Source organism: Thunnus maccoyii, chromosome 8 (assembly GCF_910596095.1).
Source record: "Thunnus maccoyii chromosome 8, fThuMac1.1, whole genome shotgun sequence".
NCBI lineage: Eukaryota > Metazoa > Chordata > Actinopteri > Scombriformes > Scombridae > Thunnus > Thunnus maccoyii.
The window spans coordinates 16,207,987-16,221,052 of record NC_056540.1 but is presented as its reverse complement, the minus strand read 5'-3'; the positions used below and the strand labels follow the sequence as shown (position 1 = coordinate 16,221,052).

At 40.5% G+C, this 13,066-nt stretch overlaps 1 protein-coding gene across 1 annotated transcript; it reads right to left on the bottom strand.

Moving 5' to 3' along the window:
* etf1a (eukaryotic translation termination factor 1a) lies at positions 1 to 12,860 on the bottom strand. Its single transcript, XM_042418877.1, has 11 exons — positions 12,721 to 12,860; positions 12,212 to 12,322; positions 10,660 to 10,835; positions 9,588 to 9,727; positions 9,341 to 9,479; positions 9,000 to 9,190; positions 4,320 to 4,449; positions 3,992 to 4,165; positions 3,830 to 3,894; positions 3,583 to 3,730; positions 1 to 748 (listed from the first exon to the last, which is right to left on the bottom strand). Exons 2-11 carry the CDS (start codon positions 12,295 to 12,297, stop codon positions 666 to 668), a joined length of 1,332 nt encoding a protein of 443 aa, XP_042274811.1. The 5' UTR covers positions 12,298 to 12,322; positions 12,721 to 12,860; the 3' UTR covers positions 1 to 665.
* Between the last annotated feature and the right edge of the window lie 206 nt (positions 12,861 to 13,066).

Here is a 13,066-nt window from a genome sequence, read left to right as displayed (position 1 = left end):
TGGTTTTCAGCAGTTCAAATTTAATACTTTGTCCCCCTTTCTCTACAGAAACCCAGGTAAAAAAAATCCCCCACTCTCATAAAATACAACAGCAGCAGTTACCAGTAAAAAAATGAAATGCAAAAAAAAAAAAAAAAAAAAAAATAGAGAGAGAAAGCATAGAAGGGAGAAGAGAGAGAGGGTAGGGACATGATGAGGCAAGAAAGGAAAATATATTTTCTATATGTGAGGAGTGAGTCCAAAGTTCATCTTCAGACCGGGTTAAGGGCAGCGAGGAATCTGGGAACTTGCTGTTGTGTTCATTCAAAATGGAGGGGAGGAGGAAAAAAAAAAAAGAACAAAAATGAGTCGAGTCCAATCCAACTAGGGGAAGGAACCAGCACTCTAAGGCAGGGATTTATTCAGGAAGGGCTTTCTCCCTCTCTGGATGAAAGAAAATCTCACTCCTCTTCAGCCTGTGTGATGTATTTTGTTGTGTGTACAGATGAAATGTATGTGCAAGTTTGTGTATGCAACAGGTAAATTGGAAGTTGTGTCTGTCATATATATGGGTCAACACAGTTGCACCTCTCACTTGCTGCAAGAGAGGTGGCATTTTTCTTTCCTTATTTCTTCATTCATTCCTTTGCTTTTCTTTTTTTCTCCCAATATCAGTCCCCGACTACCTAGTAGTCATCCAAATCAAAGAACTCATCGTCCTCTCCTTGGTACTCCATGCCCTGGAAATCCACCCTGTACCGCAAGATACCTGAGGAACACAAAGATGATAGATCAACAAGCGTAATGTGATGGCATTAAAAGGAAGAATTTGTATTAGGTTAGTCTAATCCCCATTAGCTATTGGGGTGGGAGCATTAGTATCTAAAAAGCCTGAATTCCTGAAATCCTCTTTTAAGAACTACTTACCGAATTATAAGACTAACTACATGACATTTTTTTCCTTTTTGGAGGCAGGAGTCTTTGATTCTTTTGTATTTCTTGGTTTCTTTTAAAGTTTTACTGCCATTAAAATTCCATTTAACCAGCTCTATATTTTAGACCCTCCATGATTGCACATTGTGCTGCTAAATGTGCTTTATTACACATGATCAGAGAAAGTATTCAAAGAATCTGCACTAGTAAGGCTTCTATAATACTAATGCCGATTTGACAATGATATCAGTGATAAAAAGCCTTTCTGGTAGGAGGAATCAATTGTGTATAACCATTTAATACTTCCATAACACATACTTTTGTACATACAAGTGTTTGAAATGACATTCAGATACATTGTCAAGTCTAAGGAGAATGTGAAACTTTATTGATCTCCTGTCCTCAAAATGGAGACTGCATATAGTGGTAGTTACAGAGCAGCAACCATGGAGATGGCAGAGATTCCAATTTGCCTTCACTATGGCTCATTTCCTTACCTTCCTCTCTGTTTCCTAAGAAGAAACCCAGAAAAGGGCAGGAGGAAAGTGGATCAAAAGAGAAGTGAGCAGAACCGGAACAGTCTGCCCCCTGTAATGTCATCAAAATTCTTTGAAATTTCATGCAGAGTGGCTAAAAGACAAGTAGCCAATCTAGGTAAAGTGCAGAAGTCTGTTATTTTACTTTACTGTAGCAACAGTGGTATGTAAACAATAGTCAGTTACTGAAAGTGGTCTGAAACAGTATATTTAAACCAAAATTAGTCATAGCCATAACCTACTATGTATAGGCTATAGTCATCAGTTAAGTTCATGGAGTTTAGCCAGAAATTATTATTAGCCTGTGACATTCTTGCAATCTTTTAGTCCTGGCTATCATGTCTTGATTCCTGTGGATGTCAGCAATAAATGGAGCAATGCTCATCAGCTTGTATGCAGTGTGCCGTACAAAACTATTTCTTGAAAATATGCTCTCGTTTTTCGTCTGACAAAGCTGTGATGTGGCGATAAATGGAGAGGCTCATTCTGTCTCTTACACTATCGGGACAGTTGAAGTGATGATTCATGGTTGCATAGTAAAAGGTAATGAAGGAAAGGGAAAAGCATTTCTAAGATATCTCAACACACCCTTCATATTTTAAGGACACTTTAACGTGGTGGATACTTGTGGATAGATGGAGGCTTGAACTCAACTCGTACTCACTATGCCACAGAACAAACTAACCACTGAACTAAGCATAACCTCCATTTTAAGCTGGACTGGCCACGGACCAGCCTTATAACCTCGCATGTCTGTCCGTCACTGACTGACTGACTGACTGACTGACTGAGTGATGAAGTTACACCATTGGTGCTGCTGGCCCAGTGTTGGAGTTTCCCCACTGGCTGTTGCTCTTTCAAAATGAATTGGCGCCAAGAGTTTCCATTACCTTCTCAGGGGCGTTTACAGCGGAGCCACGAGCACAGCTCACAGTCCCGAAATAAGTTTTAAAAATACACATTTACTGACCAAAGCGTCTCACATGGAGGCTCAGATACTCACAGGACCACCAACCCACGGATACAAAGAGACATGACGAATCCATTTTACCAGCCTGCACAGCAGCTAGATGCTAGTTAGCATGGCTAGTATTGTTAGCATGCTGTGCTATTTGTAGCCCAGCCTGCATAAAAATAAGATGTAGCCGCTATGTTTCAGGTTTAACAGTACCGTGTTAGGCAGGTGACAGGTGTGTTTACGGTGTTTGTGTGTTCTGAAAGACATCACGGCAGATATAAAGTTAGACAGCTGACGGACTGTTAGCCTAACATGCTAATCCTACGTAAACATGGATGAGACTTTGTTTACAGACATACACAGAAACAGATGAAAGAGCAGGGGGAATTAAAAGATAATTAGAATAGTCAATATAAGATCTCTTTCAAATCAAACATCCCAAGATAGGAGTGGAAAGGATTGTTCTTGCAACCGCATTCATACCTTTTTTTTTTTTGACTCAAACGCTGCTTAACCATGTCATGTGATATGCTACTTCAGTACTTTAACAACAAATATTAATGGGACCACTACAAAAAATTGCAGATGAACATTTAATATTCAGGAAATCACATTATAGACACTACCACTGACTATCCCTGTAACAAATTGGCCAAAATTTCACACATTGTGAAATGTAGCAGACTAATCTATTTGGTCTCATATCAGACTAAATAGATTTAAAAATTCATTTATCCTGGTGTCAATAAAACTTTAAAATAGTGGCAGATAAGTCCAGGATGGGCACTGGATGATCTTTTCTGTAAGGATTTTTTTAATGAAAAAAGGGATTTTCTATCTGACTCTTATGTTTTTCTTGCCTAGGTACTTTTAGAACATTAGTATGGTATTTATTTATGTTATTCATTAGCAACTTTGTATATTTTCTGTATGTAAATTGTGGTTTTAGAACCTTGTTTGTTATTTTTGTAACACTTTTTTTCTGTATATGAAATGTTTTTATGGTCCAAGACAAATTTTCCACTCTGTGGGACAATTAAGTTAATCTTGAATCTTGACATTGACCATACACAGTCTAACCATATACTAGGTTTTGACCTAGTCTTGTTCCTAACTCAATTCCATACAAGTGTACAACTAAAGTGTTATGACCCCTATTGCAATCAGTGTGCTCACCCCCGATGCCTCCAAAGCCCTTGACGAACTGGGATCCTTCCTGGCTCTTGTCTGTGACTATCTCCAGCGTGGCTCCAAACTTCTTGTAGTTGTTAGCAAACCACTCTAGCAGTGGCATGCTCTCAATCAGCTCATGTTCCTGCCCCGTCTGTAAACACAATCAAAGTCAGGAAGACATGGCATGATTGGTAATGGGTCTAACTTTAATTGACATGTTGGGGGTCTGTCTTATCTGTGTAGCCCTCACCTCCTTGTCTGTGAAGTGAGACTTGTCTTTCTCCTGCTCTGGCGTTAAGTACAAAGTCTTCTCATCTGAAAATGAAAGGAGACACATTGAGATTTAGGCCTTGCAACATCATATTGCCTCGTTTCTCAGCAAGGGTGGATGTGGCATATGTGGTTTGCTCACCATTCTCTGCTCCATTGCTCTCGGCCCCATGCACACGTAGAATGTAACGCATGGTGTCTAAGTTCTCATAGACTATGAGGATCTCCACCGCTCCCATCTCCAGGGCTTTGAGTGTGTCCTCCACACCAAAACAGTATTTCCCCGTGTCCTGACTGATTTCATCAAAGTACCGCCCTGTAGTAAGAGGAACAGAAAAGGGTAAGAAAAACAGAATACATATTTACTTGAAGGACAAGCATCAGGAAAATCACAACCTAAGCATGTTTCTTTTTGCTCTTATGGGTGAGACCTATAAGAGCAACTCCACTGTGTTAACATGACCACCTACCTATGAGCTTCTTCTCCTGGATGAACTTGACATTAGAGAGAACCTCTGCGGAGAGCTCGATAGCCTGGTTGAAACCATTTTCTCCACCGTAGGAGATGTCCACCAGCTTCAGAACCTTGGCCTGTAACCTCTGTTAAAAAAATAAAAAATACACACACACACTAGTTAAAAATAGAGCTGCAACGATTAGTTGTAGTTTCGATTCCTTGATCAACAGAAAATTAATCAGCAACTATTTTGATAATCAATTGATCATTTAAGTACATTTTCAAGTAAAAATTCCAAACGTTCTCTTGTTTAAGTTCCTTAAATGTGAAAATTTGCTTTATCTCGTCTCAACAGTATAGTAAATGTAATCACCTTGGGCTCTAGAAAATTGTGACGGGCATTTTAAATGTTTTCTGATATTATACAGACCAAATGATTAATCGGTTTGTTGAGAAAATAATCAGCAGATTATTCAGTTATGAATATAATTAGTTTCAGCCCTAGTTAAAAACAACATACCGTATATATCCACATATACCCATCATATATACAGACAAGTGACAAATTAAAGGAAAAACCTGAATAAATGAGTGGAGAAACATAACGAATACAGATGCTTCCACACAAGTGTATTGTGTAGTACAATTAAGCAATTAACATCCAGTCATGCTCTGTGGCATGTATAAAAAATCCTGAGAAGGCCCAGCTGATTCTGGTTTTTGTATCATGATGGCAGAGGAAAAGATCTGAGTGACTTTGAAAGAGGGCTCATTGTTGGGGCACAGATGGCAAGAGTTTCAGTCACAAAGACTGCTCAACTGGCTGGTGTTTCAATAGGAACAGTGACTGAAGTGACATCTGCATTTAGATCTGTAGGAAAGACATCAGTAAACAGGGTCGGAAATTGTGGTCGACAGCGTACATTTGATGACTGTGATGCTTGTGCAATAGTGTGATATGTAAGGAAAAAACAGTGAAACATTGAGTCAAATTTAAAATTGCTGGCTAAGAATAAACGTAAATATGGTACGATTGTCATCCATGGCGGTGGCAACGACTCCCGATTATGCCAATCAGAGGTCACCAAAATTAATGTTGAGTCGGTGTGTACATTTGCAAAAACAATGTTGGACTCCGTAATTTTCTCTGGACCGCTGCCTAATCTGACCAGTGATGACATGTATAGCTGCATGTCACAATTCAACCGCTGGTTGTCGAGGTGGTGTCCAGCAAACAATGTGGGCTTCATAGATAGTTGGCAGACTTTCTGGGGAAGACCTGGTCTGATTAGGAGAGACAACATACATCCCACTTTGGATGGAGCTGCTCTGATATCTAGAAATATGGCTGAGTTTATTAGTAGACCAAAACCATGACAACCCAGAGTTGAGACCAGGAAGCAGAGCTGCAGTCCTACACGCTTCTCTGCGTTTCTATTAGAGCAGTTACCCACCCAAAACTACATAGAGACTGTGTCTGTCCCCCGACCACTTAAATCATAAGTAAACAAAAGAAGAGTCATCCATAAAAATCTAGTAAAAATTAAAACCACTACTGCAATAGTACAACAAAATAAGATAATTAAATGTGGACTCTTGAAAATTAGATCTCTGTCATCTAAAGCTGTATTAGTAAACGATGAATCCACTCCCCCCAGTCATATTAATACTCACATTCCTCGAGACACTGGCCAAGGAGGAGGAGTTGCAGCCATTTTCAAGTCAAGCCTAATCATCAACCCTAGATCTAAATTTAATTATAACTTATTCAAAAGCCTTGTTCTTAATATCTCTCACCCAACCTGGAAAACTTTACAGCCAGTTCTATTTGTTACAGTGTACCGCACTCCTGGCCCGTACTCTGAATTCCTATCTGAATTCTCAGAGTTTTTATCAAACTTAGTCCTTAGTACAGATAAAGTAATTATAGTAGGTGATTTTAATATTCACGTGGACGTCAATAATGATAGTCTCAGTACTGCGTTTATCTCATTTTTAGACTCAACTGGCTTCTCTCAGTGTGTAAATAATCCCACTCACTGTCTTAATCACACCCTCGACCTTGTTCTGATTTATGGGATTGAAATTGAACATTTAATAATTTTTCCACAAAATCCTATTTTATCAGATCATTTTTTAATAACTTTTGAATTACTATTACTGGATTACGCACCATTAGATAAAAATGTCCTCACTAGATGTCTATCTGATAGTGTTGCAGATAAATTTAAGGAAGCAATTCCATCAGTGCTGAATTCAGTGCCATGTCTCAATACTATAGAGGACTCTTATGTTAACTTTAGTCCCTCCCAAATTGATAATCTCGTTGATAGTGTGGCAGGCTCATTACGAATAACACTCGACTCCAATCCCCCCCTTAAAAAGGAAGATAATGAAACATAAGAGGTTAGCTCCATGGTATAACTCCCAAACCCGCAAATTAAAGCAAACATTGCGAAAACTAGAAAGGATTTGGCGTTCCATTTTTTTTCCATTTTCTCCAGTCGCTTTTCTGAACTAACTTCAACGATTTGTTCAGCTAAACCATCAACCTGTCTCTTAGACCCCGTCCCAACTAGGTTGCTTAAGGAAGTCTTACCCTTAGTTAGCGCTTCTTTACTAGATATGATCAATCTGTCTTTAGTAACAGGCTATGTACCACAGTCCTTTAAAGTAGCTGTAATTAAACCTCTTCTTAAGAAGCCTACTCTTGATTCAGGCAGTCTCTATACTTGTCCTGTTAGGTCTTAGTGCCGCATTCGAAACAATTGACCATCAAATCCTTTTGCAGAGACTAGAACATTTAATTGGCATTAAAGGAACTGCATTAAGCTGGTTTAAGTCCTATTTATCAGACCGATTTCAGTTTGTACATGTTAATGATGAATCCTCCGTGAAGGCAAAAGTTAGACACGGAGTTCCACAAGGTTCTGTACCTGGACCAATTCTATTCACCTTGTATGTGCTTCCTTTAGGTAATATTATTAGGAAACACTCCATAAATTTTCATTGATATGCAGATGATACCCAATTATATTTATCAATGAAGCCTGATGAAACCAATCAGTTAAACAAACTCCAAGCATGCCTTAAGGACATGAAGACCTGGATGACCTGCAATTTTCTGCTACTAAACTCAGATAAAACTGAAGTTATTGTGCTTGGCCCTAAACACCTTAGAAACACATTATCTAATGATATAGCTACTCTGGATGGCATTACCCTGGCCTCCAGCACCATCGTAAGGAATCTGGGAGTTATCTTTGATCAGGATATGTCCTTTAACTCCCACATAAATCAAATCTCAAGGACTGCCTTTTTTCACTTACGTAATATCACAAAAATCAGGCACATCCTGTCCCAAAAACATGCAGAAAAACTAGTCCACGCATGTGTTACTTCTAGGCTGGATTATTGCAATTCCTTATTATCAGGCTGCTCTAACAAGTCTCTAAAGACTCTCCAGCTGGTCCAGAATGCAGCTGCACGTGTACTGAGTAAAACTAGAAAAAAGCGATATGGTCGGATATGTCATCTTTCACCATATTCTCAACAAGCGGGTGAGGGTGTCTGTGACATACACCAAGAGAACAGTACAGGTTTGAATGCTTGACCCCTACAGTGAGGGGACCCGGGCAGCTCTATTATGCTTTGGGGGGCATTTTGCTGGCATGGTTTGGTTCCACTTGTCCCTTTAGAGGGAAGGGTCACTGCAAATCAACACAAAGTTGTTCCGAGTGATCACCTTTATCCTACGATGAAACATTTCTATCCTGATGGGAGTGGTCTCTTCAAGGATGACAATGCCCCCGTCCACAGGACACAAGGGGTCACTGAATGGTTTGATGAGTATGAAAATGATGTGAATCATATGTTATGGCCTTCACTGTCACCAGATCTCAACCCAGCTGAACACCTATGGGAGATTTTGGACCGACTCCACCACCATCATCAAAACACCAAATGAGGGAATATCTTTTGGAAGAATGTTGTTCATCCCTCCAGTAGAGTTCAGAAACTTTATGTTGGTTTTTCCTTTGATTTGTCACCCGTCTTTATGTCATAATATAAAGCTGCATACTTCTAAGTATACTCAGAATATTACTAGCTATAGATTATTCATTTGCAGTGAGGGTTTTAAAAGAGGGTTGAGGAAAGTACTATGCATTAGGGTATCGCTGTATACAAAATATAAAAAGGTTAAAAGGCCTTTTAGCAATTGGACTAAACTGCTACAGGTGTGAGAAACACCCAGTTGACACAAGAAACCATGATGTTTTGACCAAAAAGCAGAAATTATCAGACAAACCTTTATATACATGTTGCAAAAACTGAAATTCTTTATAATAAGCTACATTAATAGTGTATCGTGTTTCATGGCTTAGTATGTATGTGTTTTCTAAAAGTATGCATTATAGCACTGTAAGGTCAACAGAATTTTCCTTACTTAACATGTTACTTGATTTACAGAAAGTTATTAGATAAGGCATTTGTAATAGAGTTTAACAATATGTCTATATGTCTAAATCTCCCTTCTTTTGGCATTTATATATTATATAAGTATGCGTATATGAAATACATATAGATTCTAAATTTCTTACTGGTCAAGTCTTCAAAATTGTTCGAAAAGAGATTCATATTTATAAATAACTGATATATTACACAGTTAGTACCTTCATCAGAACACACTTACTGGGTCAAACATGTCAGACTGGCTGAGCTCGGTCTTGAAGTCAGCAGAACCAGCCAGGACCATTCCTGCCACATTAACTTTGTCGTTGGAAACAAACAGCTGGACAGCCGTCTCAGCTACTTTTCTCACATAGTTGTGTCTCTTCTCCATTCTAAGACGAGCGAAACGCAGAGCAGACTGTCCTCCTCTGCCTGAAAGAAAGAGAAAGATAAGAGAAGCAATGATTACAATGTTTAAACTAAGAGCGACAAACTAATAGAGTAATATTTAATCAGTTGTCTACAGTGCAATGTAATTGAAAATATCACATTCAATGATGTGTGAGCATTGTGGGTTAGTACCGTGCTTCTTAGGAAGGTCCACAGTGAACTTGTGCAGCACCTCTCTGGTGTTCCCCTGCAGCGTGCCAAACAGAGCCCCACTACCGTCGATCACAATAAATCCAAACTTACTGTCATCAGAGAGCAGGGCTGTCAATGCCTGTGTTTAGGAGAGTGAGGACAGGATGTGTGAGGAGAGCGGAAGAAGAGAGGAAAGCCTCTCTCAACAAGAAGTACGCAGACACACAAACCAAGAAAATGCTCTCACCTCAGTGTGGAACTTGTTGTCGCAGAGGTACAAGGAGGTGTTGATTGGCTTAAAAGGCTCAAAGTCGATATTGACTTTCTTCTCCTTACCTTCCTCTGTCACAATGGTGCCACAGTACACAACCAAACCATTAGGTGGCACTGACATGGGAGGAGAGTCAGAGGTCATAAAATTAGACACATATCAAGTTGAAAATTATCAACAGAGCACAGAAAAATATCAACAAAGTACAGTCCAAAGAGAGAAGCCACTTTTGGCTTTTAAAGTATTTAGAGGGAGATTTGAGAGCATCTTATGTCTTACTGGGGCTCAAATATGTTACTATGTATTGTTGTATGCTAAGCTATGAAAGGACAACATTCTTTGACATAATTCCCCACATTTCCATGCAACATTTTTCTTTCTATGATGTATGAATATTATCTATGCATGAGCACTACATAAAACAATACACTTGCATGATATATACCTACTTCCATGCTTACAGTCACCTAATTAGTAATTAAATGCTAGAACCAACTCATATTGTTCCAGTTGAATAATACTTTCTCATTCACTAGCTGGTTAGTTGTCAAGTCAATTTCATTTGTATAGTGCCAAATCATAACTGAAGTTAGCTCAGGGCACTTTTCATATAGAACAGGTTCAGACCATACTCTTTACAATATTGTTTACACAGACCCAACATTCCCCTAAGAGCAAGCACTAAAGTAGAAAAAAGTATTAGATGCCATGTTTGACATGGAAAAAGAGCACTGTTATGAGTGTCTATGCCTATTTTATCAATTTACTTTGCATGGTTGTAAAATGTAAAAAAACAAACAAATAAAAAAAGAACTTAAATGCGTAAAAAGATAGAACAATTCAATCACCTGCTTGTGTTTAGAAATCTGGACTTAATAAAGGCCAATTCAACACTAGATCTGACTATCTGGCATTTATTGGAAACATGAGACTTGTTTTTCATTAAAGACTTCCTGATAAGACTGAATACTGTCCAGCTGCGCTTGAGAACAAAAGTCCCACAGGAAAGTCAGCAGGGTTTTATCTGAGTTGTCATTGTAACACATACCCTTGTTGTAGAGTTTTAGTCTTTGCTGTACAGAGGTGATGGCCCCGAGTACAGAGAGCCTGTTAACTCGGCTTTTGATGTTGGAAGCAGTGCCAAACTCATCTGCCAACATCTTGGCCACTCTGGAAATCTGGTCCTTGGGGGGGATGATCAGTGAAATCATACTGGTGCCATTACTATAGAGACAGAGAGCATTAAATGTTAGTACTTGCATACACACTTTGGTATACATGCACACAAGGTGCTATGAGATTCAGTCACAACACACTATAAAACTCAGTGGTTTACTACAACTAGTGTGTAACAGAGTTTACAACACAGCAACAGAATTCATAGCCATGTCAAAATTATAGTGACATGACAGATGCACCAACTCTAATCAACAATTATTTGAAACCACAACTTTGACCTGTACATTTTATTACAGTCTACATAATTCAACCTCTCACTCTATCCCATTAAGTAAACAGACAACCTTCACTGGCAAAACATCACCTTGACAGGGTCTGAAAGGTTAAGGGGACAATCACGGTGGGTTTTCAGTTTCACAATTTACAATCTCTGTCCTTGAAGCCAAGGACTGAGTTTAAGTTCCACAGTTCCACATTGTTGTCTTTCTATTCACTACTCGTGAAAAGGCAGCAGCAGGCTGACACTGCACACATAAACACACACACAGGCAGGTAGCGGCAACTGGATGAATATGGGGCAAATGGTCAACTGTGTGTGACATGGCAGGCGGTGGAGTACAGGACAGCAAATTTCTGCGCAGCACTAGATGGCAAGCTGTCGCAGAGCATGCTGCTAGCTGGAGTTGCAACACCCACATTAAAAATGTCCGTGTTTTATAACTCAAAAAGGCCTTAGTGTCCCTATCGGCAAACAGCTGATTTTGAATTCGTCTTCTGGAGCTACTCAAGCTTTAATGTAACGCTAAGCAGCCCGCCTGTCAAAAGGTAACCAACTTAATGGACTCAGTAAGGAAACACTAAGCTGTCATATAACCTAACGTTACATGTAAACAGGTCAGGCAGGCGTCACACGAAATTGAGAAATGCGTCTATCGGAGCATGTGGAAGTGCAGCTGTAAGCTAGCCGGCCTTTCCTTCTCATCAACGTGCTCCCTTGTTAAAGACACCCATGGCGGCCTCTTTCCAGAGATGACGTCTATTAGCGGGTCCCATTAGCCTCACGGCTAACATTAACGTTACTAACTCCACACCGTTTGTGGGATGCGAGGCAACATTTCCCGCACTATCACCGATAACACATGAACCAAGACTAAATCAGAACACATATTCTACCAAATCACCGCAATGTTTCCCACGTCTAGACGCGCTGAATACGACAGCAGTTAGGGCTAACTGCATTAGCAAGCTAGCAGCCACAGCTACAGTGAGCTAAGTTAGCTACATGCTAAGCTAACCACTCCCAAACTGGGCCCCGCTTTAACGCTCTCCAGCTGTTGCCGCGGTCCACCTTCACACCATCACCCGAAAGTCATATACCTTAGGACAGTGTTCCCGGCACACAGCTCAAATCGATCACTTACCCGCGGGCAGCTTCCAAACTTTTGATCAGCTTCTTGATTTTCCATATCTCCACGTTCCTGTCCGCCGCACTGGGGTCGTCCGCCATCTTTCAGCTGTAATCGCTTCAGCACCTGAAAAGACGTGAAAAAAGAGCAAAACATATGCAGTAAATCGGTTAGTAACTAGATTGATCGATAATCGCAATCCCAATTAGGCTGACAAAAAATGTCGTCACAACTAGCTGGGACTAGGTACCTCTCCAAACTAATGGCGCGGTGTCCGTTACGGCACCTGAACAGTAACTGGCAGTTGCTCTGACCGTGAGGGAGCGCTTCTTCCCGGGCTGCCTCTGTCAGGACAGACCGCGGAGATTAACAGGCCTACACTCTGCCAGGCCCTAGCGTCCACCCTGTTCTTATCTAATACGACCTACTTTCCCCCCGTTCCCCTGGAAACCAAATGGAAACTAACTGTCAGCTTTTTTGTGGATGTTTAGTTTATATGGGCATAAACGGTGCCAGTACGGTACCTGCCTCGGACAACGCCGCTCCGCTCCGCTCTCAGTCTACTTCGCTACGTCGAGTCGGTGGTCCGAGGAGTGACGTTGCCTTCCCGACCGGTGTGTCTCCGCCGCACGCCGCGCGTGGTGCAATCGACTGGGCTCACGTGGGGTAGGTGGTTGGGACTGTTGGCGTTCACTTCCTGGAAACCACATAGAAACCAATGGCAACTCTTTGCTGACACGTCAATCATAACATTCTAAACAACGATTGCACGGAACACTGAAAACGTAATCGAAGCTGGGTGGGCGTCCGTCACCGTGGTTTATGGGATCTGTAGTTAATGTGATGTGGCTTTACAGACTATAACTGAAC

Excerpts from the sequence above, each read along its gene's own strand:
- etf1a (XM_042418877.1), bottom strand. The coding sequence starts at position 12,297 with ATGGCGGACGACCCCAGTGCGGCGGACAGGAACGTGGAGATATGGAAA. Across the intron at positions 9,480-9,587 it reads ACAACAAGTTCCACACTGAG|GCATTGACAGCCCTGCTCTC; the intron begins GTGAGAGCATTT and ends TCCTAAACACAG. Across the intron at positions 749-3,582 it reads GGGCTTTGGAGGCATCGGGG|GTATCTTGCGGTACAGGGTG; the intron begins GTGAGCACACTG and ends TGTGTTCCTCAG.